Source organism: Varanus komodoensis, unplaced genomic scaffold, assembly GCF_004798865.1.
Source record: "Varanus komodoensis strain SLA01 unplaced genomic scaffold, ASM479886v1 scaffold1, whole genome shotgun sequence".
NCBI lineage: Eukaryota > Metazoa > Chordata > Lepidosauria > Squamata > Varanidae > Varanus > Varanus komodoensis.
The window spans coordinates 17978562-18002322 of record NW_025335268.1 but is presented as its reverse complement, the minus strand read 5'-3'; the positions used below and the strand labels follow the sequence as shown (position 1 = coordinate 18002322).

Genomic DNA, 23761 nt, shown 5'->3' with positions numbered 1-23761 from the left:
TCTTAACAGATTTCTCAAATTGTTAAATGAAATTCAAGTTTGTCATCAGTGTACCATAGTCCCTTGGAAAATGTGAATGAGAACTACACAAAGCATACATGACTGTTTCTTTGGCAGACTGATCATTCAAAATACCGGAAGCAAGCATCTAAATAGTAAACACTTCTCCAAGCTTCAAAGAACAAGAAATGTAGATCTTCAAGTTGATGTTAACCTGGCTGAGTTTACCATAGTCAAAGCACCAGAGCAACACATGTAGGGCCACAAATCACAACTTAGCCTGAATAAAGGAGTGCCTTTTCTCTACTAGAACTCCTAGTTCGAGTGCTGCTCAAGACTGTAAGCTGTTAACTTTGTTATAAGTTTTGTATAATAGGTTGGGTCCAAAAATGAAACTTCAGAAATTTCTAAATCCATACTAAGGTAATAGTTTTTATTAAGCAAAGTAAAACGCATACAATGCAATGCAAGCTTTCCAGTTCTTTAGCAGGCAAGAAAGCGAACCTTCCGCAGCAGCATCCCCGTAGTTTTGGCAACAACAGACTAGCAACAAAAGATGTGCAGGTAAGTTGTTGAAAGCATACGAAGCTAGAAAGAATCTGTCCCAAACGTGACAGCATTCCCTCTATCCCTCACCCACTGGCGCTTGGTAGCGTGCTATCCTACTACACAGTCCGGTTCCAGCTATGAAAATAAACACACGTGGTGTCTCTGCTCTGGGAAGAACCTCTTTCATTCTCGGCTGCCTTTACAGGAAACGAAAACTAGCGAAGGCCACGCAAGTAAGGGGGGCTCATCAAGAGAAAACACGGAAATCAAACCCCATGCTGAGCCGGAAAGTGTATACAAAAGCAGCACTTCCTCAAGCACGAACTCCTAACTTCTCTAGAGAAAACCTTCCCTATTTTCTCCTCTCCGTCTAAAAAAAAGAAATCCATCCACGTGCAGCTCCCCTTGCTTACGGTGTAAAACGCGCCCACAAACGTCCACACCTGCAGCAAACAATCTGCGGCCCCTTCCCACCTACAACTTCCACCAGCCCTGGCCAGCAAAGCCAGTGGTAAGGGCTAAGAGGAATTGTAGGCCTGCGTATCTCTCTCCTTCCTTCCAGCGGCCACCAGTTGCCCACGCAGCGCAGCCAGCATTGATAGCGCCGCGAGGCGGTTGCCAGGACAAACTGCGTAAGGATATCCCGTTGGGCGGAGCCTCCCAGGTCAGTGACGTCATTTACGAGATCTGTCCCTTCACCCTCCTGGTTGTCCGCTCATGTGGCGGAAGCCGACTTTTTTTTTTAACTCTTTCACTTCGAACAACGCCTGAAGTCGTTTCTCTTTTGTCGGCGTTCCGCATCCGGCGTAATCACGTCATTTCCTGCCGTCGCTCGGCTCTCCTTTCTCTCTCTCTCTCTCTCTCTCTCGCTCTCTCTCTCTCTTTTACCCCTCTCCCTTTTTCCCTCCCCCTTTCTCCGGACCCGGATGGTGACTGGTGGCGGCGGCTTCTCTCGGGACTGTCACTGAACGGCGCCGCCGGGCCTCTTGTCCTGCGCGATGGCGGCGGAGGAGGCCGGAGGAGCGTCATGTTCCTCGGCTCCGGGGCCGGTGTCGACGGGACCCGGCGCGGGACCGGGGCCAAGCCTCTGCGAGTGGCTGCTGCTGCGGGACGGCCGCCTGCGTTGCGACGCCGACGGACTCTGTAGTCTCTGTTATCACCCGGCGCTCAACGCCATCCTGGCCGTGACCGCCCGCGGCGCCATCAAAGTCATCGACGGCACCTCAGGGGCTACGCTGCAGGCGTCGGCACTCAATGGTGAGGGGGGAGAGTCCGGTCGGGCCTACAAACGGGGCCCACCGGCGGCGGCGAGTGAGGGGGGAAGAGGAGGGAGAACAGGAGGAAGGAGTAGGCGATCCGAGCCGGTGTGGGGGCATGCTGGGAGGGGACGCTGTCGAGCCTCTCGTGGCTGTCGCCGCCGCTCTCTCACGCTCTCTTGCCTATGTTGTGATAGTGGCAGTTGTGTTCTGGGGCCTGCTAGCCCGGCTTCTGACTGGCGGAGCGCGAAGGTGAGTCGATTTCTTCCATTCTCCTTTTCTGCTCTCGAATTGAGAGAGACTTGGGGAGAGACGTGGTGGAGTTGAAGCAAAAGGAAGGACCGAAGAACTGGCCGGAGCTGTTGGAACTAGAGGGTGGGAAGGCAGGTATAGCTAGGTGCAGTTGAAAGTCCAAAGTTGCCGGTCGTCATCCGGGTCTTTCAAAGGGTTTCCTCTTGATCGTCTTCCTTTCTGTTTTGCTAGCCTCAGCCAGCTTGTTTGTGTTTCCCATATAGTTGGCAGATGAGGGAGAGGAAAAGACTTGGCTTTAGCAGAGGACGGAAGCGTCACTAAAGGATGCTTTTTTCCAGCTCCTCTTTGTTGGGAACAGGGCTATTATGTAGTTCGTTGTTGCGTGTGATACACGTGTCTGTGTTTTGCGATTAGCTGTGGTTTCCCAACGTCTATTCACAATGTTTATGTATGGCAAAATGTGCAGGTGAGAATTACACATAATCTGCTCTTAGGTTACATTCTGCTAATGAAATTGAAAGCAGTTCTATGTAAGAATTCAGTCACATCTTATTACATTTGGTTACCAGTTTCTTTTACCATGATTTGGAAAATGCTAATGTTTTCAAGCTGGAAAAATTGGTGGCAGTATTTTTCTTCTAGTATATAACCTGATGTAGTTAAGCCCGATTTATAATGTTTTTGGAATGCTATTATGGCATGAAACAGAGTGTATTAGTTTGTTTGGCAAAACTAAGTGCATGTAGCTGTTAGGTGGAAAATAGTTGTACAATTCATTAACGTGCTTGAGCCATTGCATGGGTGGGTTGGTGGTTTACTCAACATTGTTGATACTTAGGTACCTAGAAAAGAAAATAATGTTCCTGATAAAGGGATGAGCATGTAACACTTGTGCCCCACACCATTTGCCATGTGGAAACTGGAAATTTCATGCATGGTAAAATGGAATCATAAAGGTATCCAGTCCACGGTGGCAACCAGATTGATTAGGGTCTATATGAAAATAGTTAAGAAAGTGATCAGGTTAAAGGAGAATATAAGCTGTTGGGTCTATTCACCCCATAATTTACTTATGGTGAGGCACATATGTGGTACATTTGAATGTCATTTTGAATAGAGTTACAAATGAGTTCAGTTCCTGAGAAAATGAATATTCATCTTTAAGTCAAATTTGTATGCAAATCAGATCATGTATAGTCAGCCCTCCACATTCACGGGGGTTAGGGGCTCGGGACTCCTATGAAAGTGGAAGAAGCGCAAATATATCTGGGCCCTTTCTTCCGCCCAAATTCAGCAGTGCCTCCTCTTTGCAACAAGGAAATGTCAGAGATTCCCCTCTCCATTTGGGTGGGGCAGGAAGGCATGTTTTGGAGGCCTCCCTCTCTCCCCTTTCATTTCCCCTCTCTGATTTTGATGATGATGATTTTCTGCAGTATTTTTTTTAATAAATAGGCCTCATGATAGCCCATTCATATGTACAGGTTCATAATTTGGGCGTCTGTAACTCAGGGAGTACCTGCAGTTCTCACTTGCAGGCTGTCATGTCTTGCAAATCCAATGAGGTTGAATTATGGACAAGTTAAACAATCTTTACATAATCTAGTGTTTGTTCTTTAACCCTCACATAACCCATGCTTACTGGTTTCATATGACTCAAGACTTCTCAAGCAAGGATCACATGTTTAACTTGCCTCCAGTGAATGGTGGGTTGAATAACTACCTGTGATCTGGATTTGATCAATATATAAAACATAAATATTTAACCCATTTCTTAACTGCCTTTTCAAGATGATAAGCTTTCCCCAAGAAGCATACAGCATAAAAACAATGCAATACATTAGTAAATTATATGGCATACAGATAATTTTAAATAAAACCAGGGTCAGTAAAATGATAATATATTTATATAATCTAAATACTATTATGAATGTGAAAAGCCTGTTGCAGCATATGATTAACATAGAATTGAGAACTGTGTTCAAATACTTATTCAGCTGCTCACTCTTGGAGTCTAACCCTAAGTAAGATATATGCACAGATGCTTATCCCTTTCTAGTGTGTATGTGCACCATGCACACTGGAATTCTTACTTTTGTTAGAATTGTTGATTAATTTCAAGTGTAATAATGCCGTTAAGCATCAAACAAACCCTAAAGTTTGTGTAATAAAGGGGACAGGAACTGTTTGGGGTCCAGATTGTCCTCTGAGACTGGATTATGTTAAGGTAGGCTTCTTAGTGTCATCTGGTTCTCTGTCAGAGTGCCAGCTGAATAGAGCATTCATTTCACTTCTCCGTCTCATTATTGAAGGAGTTGCAAAGGAAGAACACAGCAGGCTTAGTTCTCCTATTGGAAGGTGATGGAGGAGTGAGGAGGGCTGCCCTGGTTTCACTCCTCCATTTGATGTATTGGTTGGGAACTATCTTTGATGCATATGGCTGTTTTCTAGTGGTTCCCCTGGCCAAAGCACTATATGGAGTCCTTCCACCTCACCCTGTGGACGGGGTAGCCATGTCTACTTTGTAACTTACCCCATACTGGAGGTTATGTGACAAGCGAAACACCTAGCAAACCACTCTGTAACTCCGTTGGGAGAAGGAGTGGTATGCTATGTAAGGGAAATTTCCAGTGTTACCTTTAATAGATAACAGTATTCTCCCCCCCCCCCCCAAAAAAAAACAACCCTGCTTGATTTCAAAGGGAAGAGACTTGAGTAAGGACTTTAGCCTTCCATAGACTAAATTAGGTACATCTTTGGGCTGAATCAAGCTTTGGGGAGAACTTTCACCATACCTGGTGTTATATCAAAAAAGTCAAGGTGCACAAACTAAACTTGGTAAAGAGAGGCTCTCTGTGTGAGATTTGTACAGGTGAGGTGATGGTAGCAGAGAGCCACATGAGCATGACAACTAATTAATCCTTGTTTGCAACCAGACATCAGTTATCTATTTTCTCTCTAAAGTCATATGGGTAAACATGTACACACAGTGAATTGCCAAGCTTTTGTATTCATACTTATAAGATGATTGACAGAGACTGAAATTGGTCATTTCAATCTTGAACAAAAATTAAAGATTTACTCCTTTAACAGAATGGCCCATCTTTGCGCTAATGTAGCATTTTCTTTACATGTCTTGCCACTTCTATATATTTTGGAACAGAAAAATAGTATTTAAAGATTTCAAAAGCAGTTAATATATGATAAGGTTACCGTTTCAGTTAATGCATAAAAATGGAAAAGTACGGAGAACATGTAATTTTTCAGTGCACTTGGATATTACAAAACTTTTAACTTTAAACATTTAGGGTTAACTTTGTTCTTAACTTTGGTCATAATTCGCATGACAGTTGGTGCTTCACTAGTTTAAAATTGTCCTCCTCTAGAGGCCATCTTCAAGACTGACATTTATGTTGGTGTACTGGTCCCACTGAGTTCAGTGGAACTTCAGCCGTGTAAGTGGTTATCCCTAAGTATACTGTAGTCCTAGTATCATTAGTTTTCAAACTTTCATATTTATTCATCTTTGCATTAAGAGAGTTTCTTCATTTTAAGTTGTGTCAGTAACTATGAAACTAAGAATAATAAGGTGATTCATATTTGGTTCTTGTGTATAAAAAAGATTGATAAGCTTTTGGAATTCATCTGAACTAAACTCTTGGAGATGACAGGCTTGGGAAGATGTGACTTGGTCTGTATATACTTTAAGAGCCTGAGCTGAGGGGAAATAGTCGCTTAAGCATACTTTGAATGCTTAGTTGAAAAAATGCTGGGGTCCTTTTTTTGGTCATCCAGTCATGTTCTTTTCTTCTGTGTAGATGAACTGACCTTGTAGTGAAATTGTATGTGTTGCATAAAGTTGCTGACATTACAGATTACATTCAGCTTAATATACTTTCTAGAATGGTTATAAGCCAACTAAGCAATTTTCTGTATGAACCTCACTAGATGTTGTAACTTGAGCGGTACTACTCCTAATTTGCTTGTTGTCGGGATCAGGAAGAATTGAGGGACAAGGTAGGAATATTGGCACTTTTGAATTTCCTACATTTAACAAAATTTGGCTGATCTTTTTATACTTGAGCTGCATCTGCTCATTTTTGTTTCTGTCTTGCACAATTTTTCATTCATGTTTTCCTGCTGCATGTTAATAAGAACTAATCTTTGCCTACAGGCAGGTTTCCTGCTGCCTTTTCTGGAACAGAATTGCTTGACTTAAGTTAGAGTAGCCTTCCCCAACCTGTTGTCCCCCAGATGCGTTTGAGACAATGAATCAGGAATAGCAGAAATTGGGATCTGACCTATATAGAAGGCAACAGGTTGTAGAGATCTGAGCTAGTGAAACAGTGTGATAATGCTTTTCTTAATTTAGCTGCTGGCAGTGTGGACATTTCTATGCATGTCCCTCAACATGTGTTAGAATTAGTATTTCTTCTAACCATATAGCAAAATACGAATGATAAGCTGCCTGAGGGAGTGTTTAAATATGCTATGCCAGAAGCCCTGCATCATATATACTGAATATCATCACTAGCATGAAATAACAAAGATGATTGTGGGATGTGTTTGAACACAAAACAAGCCTCTCAGATAATTAGCAAGGTAATTCTTCTCCAAGGGCTTGCTGTATATTAACACATATAGCCCTCACCCCATCCCATGCCAATCTGTATTATTTCTGGCTAGTGGTTATGTTTACTTAACATGATGCAGGGCTCCTGGTGTAGAATCAGGTCAAGGCCCACATTCTTGTCTCTTTCTACCTGAAATGTTGTCCTGTTGGTATTTCTACTTGGTGGTTTTGGTTTGGTTTTTTGTTTTGTTTGGTGACTGTTGGGTAAAAAAATAGTGTGCTCAGTTTGGCCAGTCACGCCATCTTTTTGACATTGGTGTTGTCTAGATAGTCAGAGATATTATTTTATTTATTTATTTATTTATATTTATATCCTGCCCTTTTCCTACCAAAGGGCTCAAGGCAGCTTACATCATTCTCCTCCTCCATCTTATCCCCACAACAACAACCCTGTGAGGTAGGTTGGGCTGAGAGTTGTGCCAAAGTCACCCAGTTGGCTCCATGGCTGAGCGGGAACTAGAACCCAGATCGTCTGAGTCCCAGTCCCATGCTCTTAACCACTACACCACACTGGCTCTCTCTTAATATTTAATTTAATATTAATTAAAAGAACATTCTCTCCCATGGGAGTTGTTCTATGAGGTTCCTTAAGTATGGCTTTTTTCATTGTTACTGACATCTGTGTGAGGTTGCTGGTTGAGAAATTTGGATTGAGGCATTATCATTATGCCGATGATGCTGAGCTTTATGTTTCAGTGTTAGAAGATCCAAGAGTATTGGTTTCAGTTCTGAGCAGGTGCCAAGAAGGAAAAGGAAAAGTAAGTTGAAACTAAATGCAGAGAGGACGCAGCATTACTTCTTGGTCTCTGAGGTGCTGTCTGAATAGTCAGAGTTGATATTTTGACTGCTCTCCTTCCAGATTGTCCTGCTATTTGTAACCTTGGGGGTAGACTACTTCAGTGTACCATCTATGGGGTGTTCTCATTAACTATGACTGGAAGTTGTTACAAGTGTCACAGCTTGCTTTCTGTCAATAGCACATCCAGCCTATTCTATGTGAACTGCACATGTACAGTTTGAAGTACAGTTTTCAGCTGTGAAACCCCAGTACAGCTTGGGTCATACATATATAGCAGAACATATGAACACCTCCTGGTTCCTGTCTTCTGTTCATGTCAGCGGGGGAGGCTCTACTCAGTGTATACTTTTAGTGAAGGGAAGATCTGCTGGATAAATGGTGAGGGCTTTTCACAGTTGTGACTCTAATATTTTGCCTGGATGTATCCTGCCAAATACTGGACATTTGTAAGAAGTCTCTGCTGTTGCTTTTAGGAGAGTTCTATATGATACTTCAGGAGGCATCCAGTTAAGCCCTCCAACTTTTACAGTGTCTTCTGTCAGTGGAACAAGGAAGGGGCAATTTCTCCCCTCTGCTGGTCCCCATGCAACCTTCAAATTTGTTTGTTTAATTTCTATACTGCCCAACAACTGAAACTCTCTGGGCAGTTCACAAATATGCATAGGATGATTGTGGAGAGAGGAGAAAGTCCTGTTATGTGAACAGCTTTCTACTTCATGTCATTGGATTTCACCCTTTGCCATTATAGCTGTTGACCAATTAACATGGCAGTCCTACCTTAGAAGACTGAATTAAAGCTCACAAAGTCTAAGTTCTGCTGGTCTCATGCCAGGGGGGTGGAAGTGAGGGAAGAATAGCATTCTCTCTTCCTATTCAGAGGGATGGTTTTGACTCTCTCTTCCACGGAAAGCCACAGGAAGGAATTTGTTAATGCTAGCTCAACCACAGTGCTGGCATCAACTTTTTCCATGTTGGGAACAGGGCAGATAAACATTGATTTTTAAAAATAAAAACATTGATTTTTTTTAATTTAAATTGGATTTTTATTTAAAATTGATTTTTTAAAGGAAAAAACATTTCTTGGGGAAAACGCTATCTAAAGATAGTTTTCTATTTAGGATACATTATAGTTGAATTAGCTTTTAATTATGTAGGATGAAGCTGTATATTCATGCAATGTTTAGATTTTTTAGTAAATGGATTTTATTAATCCATTCACAATATCATGGTCTTCCAAGGGTTTCTGTAAGATTATTGGGCAATTCTTCGATCTAGAAAATATTTCATAGATGCTTGGTTTTACAGTTCTCAAATCTGTGAATTTGTATGTGTCTGAAGTGATCAGATGCCTCTTCTTCACAGCAAAAATGTTATAAAATAAATATACAGAGTTGAGGAAAACAAACTTAATCCCATTGTTGCTTTGTAAATATATGTACATAGAATCAACCCCTTATCTCTGAAGTGCTGAAGTTCAAAAAACTGAGTGAATAGAAGATGGTTGTGAGTGGAATAGATCTGCACAAGAAGCTAAGTATGAGGAGAGAGGGGCAAGCAGTAAAAATGAAAGTGAAACCTTTTGAGCAGAATACTCCACAAGTCTTTGGAACTTTTTGTATAGCCTGAGGTTTATTATGTTATTGTTTTCCCTGGAGAAAACCTATAATGGTAGCAGGGCATAAAAGAGACCTAATATGGGAATTTTTTAAATAAAGTTCCTCTACCTGTGGGTAAGACAGGCATGTGTGCAAAATGCAAACACCTCACACTAATGTCATTATTTATTATTCACACATTTACAGAGGTACCTTGGCTCATGAACTTAATCCGTTCCAGGACTCTGGTTGTGACCCAAATTGGTCATGAGCCAAGTTAAATTTCCCCATAAGGTTCAATGTAAATAAGGTTAACCCATTCTGTAACTATTTTTTTTAATCAGAAAAATGTAAAGAAGCAAAGTGACAAACAACAACAAAGATCGTGACGATCTCCCCATCACCACCCCAAGCATGAGCCCGGCCATCTCCCCGTCCCCCCAGCACAACCACAGTCATGTCCATCATCCCTGCACATGCCCGTTATCCTGGCGTGCTGGGGGGGGGGGAGAGTTGGACGCAGGCGCGCTGGTGGGGAGATGGCCGAGATCATGGTTGCGCTTCTGTAGGAAAGACAGGCTCAATCACGGGCACACTCATGTAGGAAAGACGGGCGTGATTTCGGCCATCTCCTCCCCAGCACAATCACAGCCATCTCCCCACTTGGGGGGAGGGGTGGGGAGATGGCCGTGATCGCGGTAGTCACCCAATGCGGAGTTTGCGACCTGAGTCAAAATTTTTATGAAATTTTTGTTTGCAACCCGATTTGGTTGTGAATTGAGGCGTTCATGAGCCAAGGTACCACTGTATATGCTTCCTATAATGGCCAAGATGGCCTCCATTGGCAACACACATAATTATCTATGATGTGTTTCTAGTAGTATAACGAAATTAATAATTTTTATATAACTGTAAAATTATTCTGAAAAGTTTTATTCTAAAAATTAAATTTTCATCTGATGGTAAATATTAAGATTAGACCAGCAAAATTGAGTCTTTAGGTAGAAAACCACGATTTAAATCTAGTCTTATGGACTAGTGATTTAAATCAAATCCACCATGGTTGGGGACTGGGTGTATGGGTTGGATTCTTCATTTAGTTCTCCTTAATCAGAGTGGTATATGATGTAAAGTTTTTCTTGTGAGCTGGGAGGGGCAATGTAAAGTTCCACTTCTGAGGGTAGTCCTTTCTCCCTGCCCTAGGAGGAAGTACTTCTTATAGCCCCTTGAAGAGTGTCATAGGATTACAGCTTGAACAATAATTAATTAATTGTTCAATCATAGTGCCTTATATTCTCTGTCTCCATGCAGTGAATGGGGAATATATTTTATGGCACAGTGTAATAAAGAACTCTGAAATTCAATGTAATGTGAATGATCCCCATCTGTCCCTTGAGCTTGGAGCTATGAAGGAAACAGGATTGTCCCTGATTTTGTATCCAGAGTTGTGGTATTTCTAAAATGTAGAACAGTTATGGCACTTGATATAGCTTAGGGCATTTTCCAGTGATCTTTGCAAGAGATTTCTGTTCAAGTTCTGAAAGGTATTTGAGGAATGAACGAAATAGAATAATAGTGTGATTAAACTTTGAGACAACTAGAATCTTTTAAAGCATGGATTGCCAGCTTGTGTCATATGGGGTGACGCAGATAGGTCAGGCAGAAAAGTTTGTGCACTGAAGATAAAAGCTCATGAAGGCACTATGTTACACATTGATGATAAACTTGTATTGACCTGATTTACACAATCAGAATAAGCCACTGTGACTTATTTAAATCATGGCATCTGAGGGGCATGATTTCAATAATCACTACCTAGGTGTGACTTGTTCTGTTATGCAGACTCAAGCAGTATTGTTTGCTAGAGGTGAAAACAACTCTCCTGTAACCCACGGACAGCTGTAATCTTATACCCACCACCAACTAGCTACACCATCCAGGTTCAGGTGATACACCAAGCCATACCTGGGACATGATTATGTGTACTAGCTTGCTGTGAACTTCTGATGAATTTACATAAAAATAATTTTCATTGTTTCAAAAATATCTTCTGTTAAAGAGTGAAAAAAGACCAAAATACAAAAATAATTACTCTAGAAAATAGTGCCACAATCCAAAGATTCATGCAAAAGGGACCTCTAACAGCATGCTTGTTTTTCTTCCATGGCATCTTATATTCTATTTCAGGGCCTTTTTAATGCTGCCCTGTGTACTGGGGCCAAGTTTGTCAGGGATCATAGGAACTATGTTTGTGTAAAGGAAACATGGGAGGAGAGAATCATAGATAGTTGTTTAAGTAGGAGTAAGAGTGCTTCCCTGCTCACTGGTAGAATATAATTTGTTTTCTGGATTCAGATGAAAGCTTGGGTAATTGGAATTAGATCAATAGTCTGAGTTTTTAAAACTCAGTGGTTACTTGCTTTTCCAAGACTAGTGAGGTATGATAAATAACTGTTTTAATATGGATCTCTCTTTTCTTTTCACAGCTAAGCCAGGTGGACGAGTGAAATGTCAATACATTTCTGCTGTGGATAAAGTCATCTTTGTGGATGATTATGCAGTTGGATGTAGGAAAGATCTCAATGGCATCTTGCTGTTAGACACAGCTTTACAAACACCTGTTTCTAAGCAAGATGATGTGGTTCAGCTTGAATTGCCAGTGACAGAGGTAAGCAATTGAAGTGTTTTTTTTTTTTGTTTCATTGTGTTTCATTTTATAACTAATATTTTACAAATGTTTTTAATAGAACAGCACTGCAAGTGTTTTGATTGTATTATAGCATTGCTACTGCTCCTAAAGAGAAGTGGCTGTAGTTACTCCTCATCATGTCCATGCCCTGGTAATCTCTCAACTGTACTACAGTAATGTATAATTCAAGGAGCTGCCCATAAAGCAGTTTTGAAACTTCATTTAGTCGTGATTGTGGCAGTAGCACTGATTAGCTTCTAGAAACATTTAACATAAATATTCCAATGCTTACTAGTTTGTTTCCAGGCTAATTTCAAGCTGCTCGTTCATTTCTTTTCAAGAGTATATGACCTACAAGTAGAATATTGTTGGAAAAACTTGCTCTCATACATATCTTCCTGATTACTGAGTTCTAATAATGAACCTTTGCAATTTAAGTATGAATTAATTTTTAAATATTGTTTTAAATCCAACTTTTAGATTCTTGTTTCAAAATTGATAATTTTGTCAGACCAAATGGGGGATACAAATCCAAAGGCCTACATTCTGCTACTTAGTTTAATATATGGAAAGTTTATCCATGCCTAGCTGTTTCTAGACTTTTAAAAATCATATTAATCTTTTTGGAACGTGGTTAGGGTGTGGTGACTACATGTGAAAATAAGCATTTGCCTACTTTGCCTGAGTTCAACAAATGTTTGTTGAATGAGGCAAAAGGAAACATTTTTGTAAGTTTCATGCAAAAAGGTTCTCGGTTTTGTTTTTCAGGGTTTTAAAAATCTCTATCTGTGTCATTGTATGCCTACAGATAATTTCAAGTGCATGACACTTTGTTACATGTTGGTGGTCTGTAGGGCAGTGTGGTCTCAAAGTATCCGTGATACTTAGGGCAGTACAAATTAAAATGGCACCTTTTACTTCAGCACAGCCTTTCTCAACTTGGGTTCCCCAGAACCCTAGGTCTCTGCCAAAGGTTGCTGGGGGTCATGAAATATATATTAGTGTGTGTGTGAAATAAACATTGTGTTTTCACAGTCATGCATGTGTTACAGCCTAGGGAGCTTTTCTGATAGCCCTGGTTGCCTAGGAGATGAGAGGGTGCTAGGGTGGGAAATGCACCTGCCTCAGGCTCATGGGGAGTGGTGCAGCAGCTATTCCATGTGCTCAGCATTCAATGAACAGTTAATGACCCTTATTTTGCATCTTCCTCATGGACCCTCTGTGATTTACAGAAAGGTGCTAGCAAGGGGATGGGGTGAGAAATGGGCCGTGGTAAGTAAGCAGTGGAAAGAGGGAGTAGTAGGCCTCTGGTGAAGCCTCCATAGACAGTAACTTACCATTCAACATGATGAATAATTTTTCATGTTCTAAATAGCACCAGTTCAAATCAATTTATAACCTTTATTCATGTTATAAAGGTAGTCCCTGGATTTAGTACTTTAATGCAGGAGTTCCCTGACACACACAAATTATTTCAAGGCTTCCTCCATGGTAAAAAAGTTGAGAAAGGGCTGGCCTAGCAGATGATAGGGTTGTAAATAATTTTGGCTTGGCTAAACTTCTGAATAATTGAAGGCTGGACCTGAATTTGGGTTGAATGTCAAGAACTGAAACTGGTTTACTTAATTTGGAAGGGATTGACTATGTGCAAATTTATTGATATTTCCTTGTTTCTCTAGTCACCTGAAAGCTGTTATTCTCTTCTACTTGGAGCTGGACATTTTGGGTCTTGGGAGATGAGGTAGCAGCTGCCAGTCTGTAGAAGTTGTGGGGAAAATTGGTAAACTTGACCTGAAAATCTTTTTCCTCCTGCCCAGAAAAAGCTGGAGTGGCACTTCAGCCCTACCCTACATAAGACTCAAGTTGGCCAAATTAATTCTGTCTCTTATCTTAGATCTGAAAGAGCCTTGACATATCCCAAACTTAGATACATGTGATTTGACTTTATAACCTTTTATTGAGTGGGGCTTTGGGTGGGTGCAGTTTTACTTGGCAGAATGAAGATGGGGTAAATGCAGAAGGTTCAGACCCTGGTATTTCCATGTAAAGCTGCAAAATGCTCATATCTGAAAACCAGATAATTAGCATAAAGAGAAGTCTGAGCTTGATACTCCAATCAGACCATTGATTTGAGATGCAGTTCTGGTGTGATGGAGACCTATGGGCATGCTTTGCAGAGCAGGAACAGAAGAAAAGCTATGCTGGATCAGACTAAAGGTTCATCTAGTCCAGCACTCTGTACACAGGGTGTCAAACCAGCTGTCCACAGTTCCTTTAAGTGGACATGCACCAACTGCCTATTCCTTGGCAATTGGTGCATGCAGGCAAGCCACCTGTAGTAAAGGAGGTGGCACACAGTGAGCAAGGCTAGGAGCCACTTATAGCCTCATCCCTTATGAGTCTCCATTCCTTTTCTAAAAGTCATCCATATTGGGCAGGCATCACCACTTCACAGGTGGAAGTGATCTTCATTTCCTTATCCTCCTACTCTGTATATTTTGCTAGATGGGATTTTTCCCTTGTCTATTTGGAGCTGTTTTTGTGGAATAGGGACGCTGGAGCATGTGCAAGATATCTAACTCCACCAAAACATACTCTTTTTTGTTTCCCACTTTTCTGGCCTCAGAGAGCAACTAGTGTAACCTTTCTGCACCAGCTGTGAGGGACAGTAGAGTTGGAGCTCTTATTCGCAGCTCTGGGGTTGGATGTGGAAATCAGAATATCCTGTTGCTCCTCACATGCTGTCTAGGGACCATAGAATTGTTCCTTTAAGGCACCTTCATCTGTTTTAGATATTTTTAGCTGCTTTAACTGATTCATTCCATCCTAAGCATTTGGTGTGAATTCAGATAAATAAATAAATCCTCAAAGCTACTCCTATTATTATATCCTTTTCCAGGATTTTTCATTTATGTATTTTGGATTTTTAATCTTTGTGTTGAGGGTGAGAGTTGGGGGTGGTGTAGCCTGAGTTTTTGTCCCCATTTGGTCACACTCTCAACCTAACCTAACAGGGTTGTTGTGAAGATAAAATAAAGCTATGTAAGCTGGCTGGGGCTCCTCACAAAAGGAAGAAATCAAAATATAAATGCAGTATAATAAATAATAACTCTGCACAATAACTAGTGTTCTCAGGGCCAATTAAATAGTTAAAAACTAAGCTATGCTAGAATAATTATACGTATAAAAATAACATGCAAATATTTAAAAGAAAAAATGCAGTGCAGTGCAAAGCACAGGAATAACAAAAGCGCTGTAACAATCTGGAAACCTCTAAAATGCCTGGGATTGTCTTTACCTGATATAGAAAAGATAACATCATTGACACTATGTTGAACCTATTTGGGAAGTTCATCATGTAAGTGGAGTGTCCTAACAGCATGATTTTTCCCAGCATGTTTCTGCTTAATAACTCAACGTTCTTCTTGAGTATCAGCATTATTTCTCTGCAAATGAGTGATTATTGATCATATCAATGGCCAGGTAAGTTTTTGAAAATGCTGGGAAATTGTTTTTTTTCCCCTTTGGAGGGTGCCAGAGGGTATTCCTCTAGCTGGAACTCCTTCCTGATTGGAAGCTTCTAATGAATAACTGGCAGACTGATTCTACTTTTGACATTTTGGGTAGTTGGCAGTTTAGTGATAGTCAGAAATTGTTCATGTTTATTCTGCTAATTATCTTCCTTTTAGATTATTTATCTTCTAATTATTATGACTAGATTCTCATGATGTAATGTTTTTCAGGGGTGCCATGAGCAAATATATAGTTGTTTGTTAGCAGCAAGGAAATTACTTTTGAACAGATTTTAGTTGTCCAGCAAGCCAAAAGAGGAGCCATATATGATCAGATTATTCTAATATATTTTCCATTGGGTGCCATCAGACTTTTAATACACTACAGTGTAAGTGACCTGTGCCTCAGACCTATCTTGATATATTATTTGTAGGATGCAGAATATAATTTCCTCTTTCATCATAGGAATTTTACATGTAACAAGCATCCATAAGGCTTTGCTTAGTCTTGTGCATTTGAAAAAACAAATGTGTGTGTCTAATTTGTTGTTTTGTAAGGCCTGAGTGCTTGTTGCTAGAAACACAGGAAGTAAAATAAATGAATAATGCTGAACTAATGTTCTGATCTTAACTTTTCTGATTTACATATCTTAGGCTCAACAACTGTTATCTGCTTGCATAGAGAAAGTGGATGTGTCAAGCACAGAGGGATATGATTTGTTCCTCGCACAATTGAAAGATGGCTTGAAAAATACCTCACATGAAACAGCAGCAAACCACAAAGTTGCAAAGGTAACATGTTATTTCAAATCTTAATGCTAGATGGATAGCATTTTACTTATTTCTGTTTTATGTTAGAAATGTACTACAGGCTTTCACTGGCAAGTACAATGAATCCATAATTCAGGGTGTGAACTTTGAATAACTTGGGCATCTCAGGAACAGAGAACTTGATGGATATTACCATGTTTTCCAAAATAAATGGATATTAGCATGTTTTAGGCCCCTTCATGTTTATCACTGAAGAGACTCCATGTAAGTGGGTCATGCTTCTGGCCCTGCTGCCTACCTATATGGCTCTGCCCCATAACCATCTTGTGTTAAGTAAATTTTATATTCATCTTTCTCTATCCTATAGCAGTGTTTCCCCTAAAGCTACTGGCCTTGCATTCTTGAAATGCAAAATTAAAAAGGCTTTAACACCAGTTAGTAAAAGGCTTGCTCTTGATGGCCACTAAATAAACACAAGTAGTTAGTCAGCTGCTATGTTTTGCCTTGGTTTTGCTGAAGCATACTTGCCCTGTTTTTGAAAAGCAATTTCATGGATAAAAATTCTCAGTAAAAATTCAGATTTTGATTAATGGACGATGTTAGCCCAGTTCCTGCCTTGCTTCTTGAGTTGTCCTAGATACTGGGACAAGAGAGTATAGCCTTAAACAAGGGCTACACACAGTAGCTTGAACTACGGAAACTGCAAGCAGAGTTCTGCTTATGCAACATGGCCCTCATCCCTCCCTTACTACAGTAGATCTTTATGGCATGAGGGCAGATAAGAATCAGAGAACTGATCAGATACTTTTCCAGCAAAATTTGAAGTAGGATCCATGCCAATTTTAACTTTTAATTGAATTTCGCCTGCTTTTCACAATAGTTCTTCATTTGTCTCATGATGTACAAAACTTTCCAGTCTGAGATGGTTCCCCACTCCCAAGAAATAAGAATGGAATTGTTGATGTTAGATATTCTGAATCACAGGTTTTTAGGATCCCTGTTTAGATTTGATAGATTTGTATGATATGGCATAATTAATACCTAGAAATCTCTCTTGTACTTCAGTTTACTATGGAAGAATGAAAAAGTGACAGGTTTTTGCTAAATGGTAAAATAGCTATACTTTTGGAACATATTTTATATTTTTGTAATTTGTTACTTGTTTTTCTTGATATCATGTCTGCTTCTTCAGTGATACAATTCTATTGTGCTTGAAGATGGATTCTTGACAGTTACTAGTACTGTTTATTTTTAATGTTAAAAGCTGTTTTTTTTCTCCCCGTAGTGGGCAACAGTTACTTTCCATCTTCCTCATCATGTATTGAAGTCTGTTGCCAGTGCCATTGTAAATGAACTCAAGAAGATAAATCAAAATATTGCTGCCTTACCTGTAGCTTCATCTGTAATGGATAGATTATCTTACCTCTTGCCCAGCGCACGGCCTGAACTTGGTGTAGGGCCTGGCCGATCAGTGGATAGGTATGGAAAAGTTCGTTCATCTTTTCAATGGGGGGAGAGTTGCTTCATTTGTGAAGGCATTTTTCAGACACTCTAGGTATGAACAACATTTAGAAAGGATCTGAATTGAAGAATAGTGAAAGATTATTAATGTGAGGCTTGGACTATATAATTGCCATTCACAACATAACTCCTCTAGATAGGCTTTGGGGCATGCCTGATGCACCACGAAGAGCAAATTGGTTAATTGTAGGACAGTTTTCAGAAAAGTACAGCTTGAGGGAATGTACTAAGTTGTAGTATAAATGTGTATAAAAGGGGTCAGACTCTTGAAAAAAAAACTTGTAACCTACTAATCCAAATACAGAAATTAACTATTTATTGCGATCTGTCGAATGAGGTATAGTTCTACTTAGTTCGTACTTCCAAGCAGAGACAATAATACCATGTTTCCCCCAAAATAAGACCAGGTCTTATATTAATTTTTGCTCCAAAAGATGCACTAGGGCTTATTTTCAGGCAATGTCTTATTTTTTTCATGTACAACAATCTACATTTATTCATGAACAAAAATCTACATTTATTCATGTGCAAAAATCTACATTTTTTCAAATACAGTCATGCCATCTCCTTCTGGAACATTGTCATAACTCTTCAAACCCAAAATTGTGTGGCAACGGACGTACTAAATGCATCCGTCTGGCTGACAATCTTAACTGGGGCTTATTTTTGGAGTAGGCCATATATTACTAGCATCTTGAAAAATCATGCTAGGGCATATTTTCCAGTTAGGTCTTATTTTCGGGGAAACAGGGTAGGAGGCTTACTGACCCTTTTCTGGTGCTATGGTACATAACTAGTGAGCTACATGTGGCATGGTAGGTCACAAGTTATTCAGGCTTGCTTTGTGGAATAACTGGTAGAAAATTTAGGCAGAATATTGCTGACTTTAGGTCTATGAAAAGTTACAATGCAGATAGCTATAGGGATTTTCCTTGTCCTTCTGAAGGCAGTCTGATGTAATGTATGTGTGTGTGTTGGGGGGGGGGGCTTCATCTTAAACTGTGCTTTTCAAGAAAGCTTCTAATCCTGAAATCAGATCAGTATGTGACAATCAGAGGGGTAAGATTCATGATGAGAGAGACCACTCAGAAACAGTCATGTGTGGGAAGAGATTGCATTTTTTAGTGTGTTAAGAGTATGGGCGATTATGTAGCATATATAAGTAGAAGGAATCTTGGCAGATCTAGGACTAGGATTACAGATATTATGTAAGTAAGTTCTGGCTATGTATGTAAGGGGGGAATAGAGGATTGCTTTGTTTGTGTGTGTGTGTGTGTGTGTGTGTGTGTGTGTGTGTGTGTGTAGGAGGGCAAGTGTGGATTTGCAAAAATCAGGGAGCCTCTGTACTCTCTTAAACTTTGTATGTCCCTTTCTCTTCTTTCAAGGTCCTTAATGTATAGTGAGGCTAACAGACGGGAAACATTCACCTCATGGCCTCATGTAGGTTATAGGTGGGCACAGCCAGATCCCATGGCTCAAGCTGGATTCTACCATCAGGTAAAATTTTCAGTAGTTTTTATAAGGTTGTGATTCCTGGCAAAATAGTTCTTATAGGTGTACTGTCTGTGGGAGAATGTTTATATATGGTGCTTGTGGAAAATTATTCTCTGGCTTTATTTTGGCTCTTTGCTTTTAGACCTTTTAAAATTGTGATGCTATCTGTAATGTCATAGCTTAGAAGGAGGTTTGTATATTGCCTAGATGCTGAACATATTCATGCCCTCTGCCTTGAACTCCATGCTCATTTCAAGCAAACATAAGAGCCTTACACTTTAGGGCATGGAATGTTTTTCCCTGTCTGCTACTTATTTAAGAGCTAAATTAAAAATATTAAGAAACACTTTTTGTAAAACATTCCTGCATCATTCACCTGGAGGAGGTAAGTCTGTCTGGTCAAAGAAGTCCAGAAAAGTAGCTAATGATGCTTTCCTATATAAAATGCACATGGTTTATTGCATTTTATTATTGGATTATTGCACATGAATTATTGAACATGGATTAGTCCATAGAAGTTTCTGTGTTATGAGGTTTCGGGTTTTATATTTTGTCACAGTGTAGAAGTTGGGTTTTGAAATTTAAAGCACCATGACCCTGTTCAAACCATTCTCTAAAAATCAATCATTCTGAGCCTTGTGATCATGCAACTCTTTTTCTCCTTCTTGTTTTGCATAAGTGAGTGGAAGTTTCCAGTTTTGCTTAAACTAGTTTCCCATTGGGTATGAATTCAAGGAAGTGGATTATATTCTAATGCTAGGTAAAAGGGACATCCAATCATAGTTTGCCTCTGGTTTCTTTTAACTAGGTGGAGTTAGAATAAATCATAGTTGCTCCAGTTGGTATGCAACAAAGGAATAATGTAGTGAATTGCACCTCTTCATGGGCAAAGGGAGATGAGAGAACATTTATAGTTTTAGCTGTGTCTAGAAAATGTATTTCTGACCATGTTTGTCTGTTTTCATGCTAAACTTCACAAATCATCTCAATCATAGTATATGTCCTGCTGAAGCAGGCACAACTCACAAAACAGAAAGACTGGGAAATTGTTCTGTGATGGCTCTTGGTTCAGTGGCTCTTGGTTCAATGACTCTTGGTTCACCAGCACATGCCCTCCTCAGGTTGTCTCCAATGTGTTTAAATTACACAGCAAATAGACATTATGGCTATATCTTACTATTATTGATATTTTTCACTGTATTAGTATTATATTGTATTTTGTATTGATATTATGTATTGTGTTATGTATTAAGTTATTGTATAAAGTTTGTTTGATTTTGTATCATTTACAGTTAAATATTGTATTGCTTAATTGTATCACTTTAATGTGTATTTTTGTATTTTTATGGAATAAGTGCTTTTTGTTTTGTTCAATTGTAAGCCACCCAGAGAACCCCATGGGGCAGCATACAAATTTAATACATGTAATAATGTAATGTAATACAGAAGGTTTTCTGGAGAATGGTTGATGTGGAAGGGTCCTCTGAAGCTGGGAAAATCAGAAAACTGCTGTACTAACAATTTTGGGGTAGAGTTTTCATCATAAATAGTACATTCTCTGTCAGCAGATATAACTGCATTTCAAGTTAGTATGCACAAACCCTTGAAGACACTAAGGGACATTTTTGTTTGCTTCATTTTGTTTTCTGATGAAGTAGCAGGCCCATGTGCAATATTCCAAACTGCTTTTGGAACTTTCATTTTCAGAAAGTATTTGGCATGCTGTATCCCTGATCACATACGACAAATTTTACCATTCTTTGAATCCTGGTCAGTGTGTTGTAGAAAAGTATTTTCTGCATTTACTTGAAAGTAATCCCATTTTGCTCAATGTGACTGCTCCTAGTTTTTCCAGTAAAAGGAAATTCATGTTTGGGAAAAATCAAGCAGGAACACATCAATTGGCAGGAGGAAGCAGAACCAGATGTGGGTAGCATTTGCATTTTTGCATAGATTTCACTTCCTTTGGGGAACGCCATCACTTCCCTCTTTGCCACTCCACTTGAAATTAGGCTGAGACTGCAGGTTTCAGCCTCAGATTTGCAGGACTTCAGCCTTACTTTACTAAATGACCCAAGTAACTAGTTGTAGTGCTTGACAGGTTTTTACAACTTAGCCTTTCCCCTCTTTTTCTCCTGCCCTCCCCCAGCCTGCCTCATCAGGAGATGACAGAGCCATGTGTTTCACATGTAGTGTGTGTTTGGTGTGCTGGGAGCCAACAGATGAACCTTGGTGAGAATATTTGAGACATTACTTTCTCTTCTAAATATAGTGTTTTAAATAAGAATGTTTGATCTACATGTAATTAAAATGAAGATGTTTAGGCCACTCTAATACCTGTCTTTCAGAAGGTTGCCCAAATAAGAGTGCTTCTAAATACTTCCTGAAGATGTTTCCAGATTCAGGAAATAGTGTGTTGATATAATTAGGCAGCACCAATGCAAATTGGAAAATGAGAGCATTGTTTTCTAACAATCAATTTTAAAATTGGATTGAACAATCTTAGTGTTAACATTTCAAGTGAATTTTCTTGATTGTTCACATTTATAGTTACAAATGCATTGTTCTAGGGAACAGGGTAATTTTTATCACTTATTCTTCAGTTATTTCTGTAGTGTAAGTCCTAATTCAAAAACAAACCAAAAATATTGTTCAAACACTATTTCCAGTTACGGGGTTGGATCCAGAATTCAGGAAGAGTCTGAGATCTAATGGCGTTTCCTGCTGGAGGAAGGAAGGGGAAGAGGATTATCACAGATTCCTCCTGGAGTCCTTTGAGCCACCTCCTCTATTGAACCAGGTTTCCCTGAACCCCCTAGAAAGATTTTTAGGAGGTACAAGGGGATGTGAGTGAAATAGTCAAATGCCATCTCCCCCAGCCAGTTTCTCTGGTTATTATTTTTAACCTTTAGCATAAAAAATAAAAATTATCCCTACTGAGTGAATAGCTAATTAGAAAAACTAACCCAGAAAAACTAACCCTAACACTTACCTTTCTAATCCATTAAGGTCTGAGCATGAAAGGCATTCCCCAAACTGTCCATTTGTGAAAGGTGAACACACACAGAATGTGCCCCTCTCGGTCACTCTGGCAACAAGTCCAGCACAGTTTCCCTGTACAGATGGCACAGACAGAATAGTCTGCTTTGGGTCTGGAAGCTGCCCCCACTTTTTAGCTGCTGCAACGAAACGAGGAAAGATCTGTATATGGGATGTTACAAAACTTATGAAGGTATTTAGTCCATTAAGAGTTGGAATATTACTTTTGCTAAATGTGAACTTCTGTATAAATTCATTAATGCTTTTGAATTTGCTTAGGTGCACTTAAAGTTTGAGATCAATGCCTATGATCCAGTAATTGTACAGCAACTTGTGTTGTCTGGTGAGCAGAGCTCAGGGGTTGACTCAAGGAGGCCTACAATAACATGGATAGAAGATTCTTCTAGCTGTTCAGATATACCAAAATTAGAAGGAGACAGGTATGCCAATAAAGTACTGGGTATGCATATAGGTAATGCATAATTATTCATATTCTATTTCAGTATTTGCTATAGTTATTTGCTTGAATGTGAGCATTGATTGTGGTATAGTGAAATGTTAGCTACTGGTATGCTAGTGAGTGTATTGTAAGGATGCAGGGGTGTTTGTTTTTAATCGTGTAAATTTGTGAGGGCAAAGAAGCATACAATGTAGAGAGATAAAGCTATCTCAAAAACATTGTTGTACGATCTCTCAAATCATACTAGCTCTCAAACTGTCCTATTATTTTCAATGGAAAAATGATGTCAAGTTCAAATGTTGAAACTATTTTCCTATCACTATTAACTACCATCACTTTATATAATGTTCTTAATTAGTTTTTTGAAAAACATAATTTCCTCCCATCATATTCCCCTTCTCCTGTTCCACACCAGCTTTGAGAAGATCCTTGCTTGCATCAAGCCAAAGTTCCCTGACTCAGAGTTAACACAGGACTCTGACTTAAGGCAAGCCAGAATCTTTGTTCTGCAACCAGTGTGTAATCAACCAAGGAGAAATGATAGAGGTGAGCGTCCAAAGTGCTTCTCCATTGCTTATGCACTATGGGTTGTAAAGGCTTGGTTGATCTTCTAGATGTGGAACCTTATTTAGAGAATCCTCCAAACTTCAGTTACAGAAGTAAGCCACATGCTCCCTCCTTGTGCTACATGCACATACTCTAGTGACTTTCACTTTCTTGTGTTTTGCTTACTAACAATATATTTTAATATCTGAAGCGTTTAAAGCGTTTAGTGATACGTGCATCATTCACTTAACATTATATTGCTCTCCTCACTTCATCGTCTGCGATATTTTTCTTCCCTTTAGTGATGATTTACTGGAGGATTCAGACAGTGAAGAGCATTCCAGATCAGAATCAGTGACTGGTAGGCACATAGTATTTTTAGTGTACAATGTGGGGTAGAAGATTCCTGACAGTGATTTAATCATATGTAAGCTGGGGTATTATGTGCTGCTTTTGGTTTTCAAAATGTTTTGAATTATATATAATAATTTCTGATCTGTAAAAATTTTGCTGGCAAAACAGGGTTAAGGTTCAAGGAATGGCATGACAGTTTACCATGAGTTACTTGCAGAGCTTGTTGCATTGTGACAGGCACCTTCAAGTCAACGGTGGGTTCTTGGATGAAGTCAGGCAGTATGGGTTTTGATA

At 39.6% G+C, this 23761-nt stretch overlaps 1 protein-coding gene across 13 annotated transcripts in view; it reads left to right on the top strand.

Moving 5' to 3' along the window:
- Nucleotides 1-1360: 1360 nt before the first annotated feature.
- The window catches only part of BIRC6 (baculoviral IAP repeat containing 6), a 168147-nt gene continuing 145746 nt past the window's right edge, over nt 1361-23761 (top strand). For 12 of the 13 annotated variants that reach the window (XM_044453079.1, XM_044452992.1, XM_044452516.1 and 9 more), the window contains exons 1-9: nt 1361-1806; nt 11568-11749; nt 15937-16074; nt 17339-17532; nt 18960-19071; nt 21218-21300; nt 22078-22300; nt 22387-22547; nt 23416-23474. In XM_044453079.1, coding sequence (XP_044309014.1) covers nt 1548-1806; nt 11568-11749; nt 15937-16074; nt 17339-17532; nt 18960-19071; nt 21218-21300; nt 22078-22300; nt 22387-22547; nt 23416-23474 — 1411 coding nt within the window. In that variant the 5' untranslated portion in view covers nt 1361-1547. The remainder of the gene's footprint in view (nt 1807-11567; nt 11750-15936; nt 16075-17338; nt 17533-18959; nt 19072-21217; nt 21301-22077; nt 22301-22386; nt 22548-23415; nt 23475-23761) is intronic. The other variant, XM_044453246.1, reaches the window with a different exon arrangement.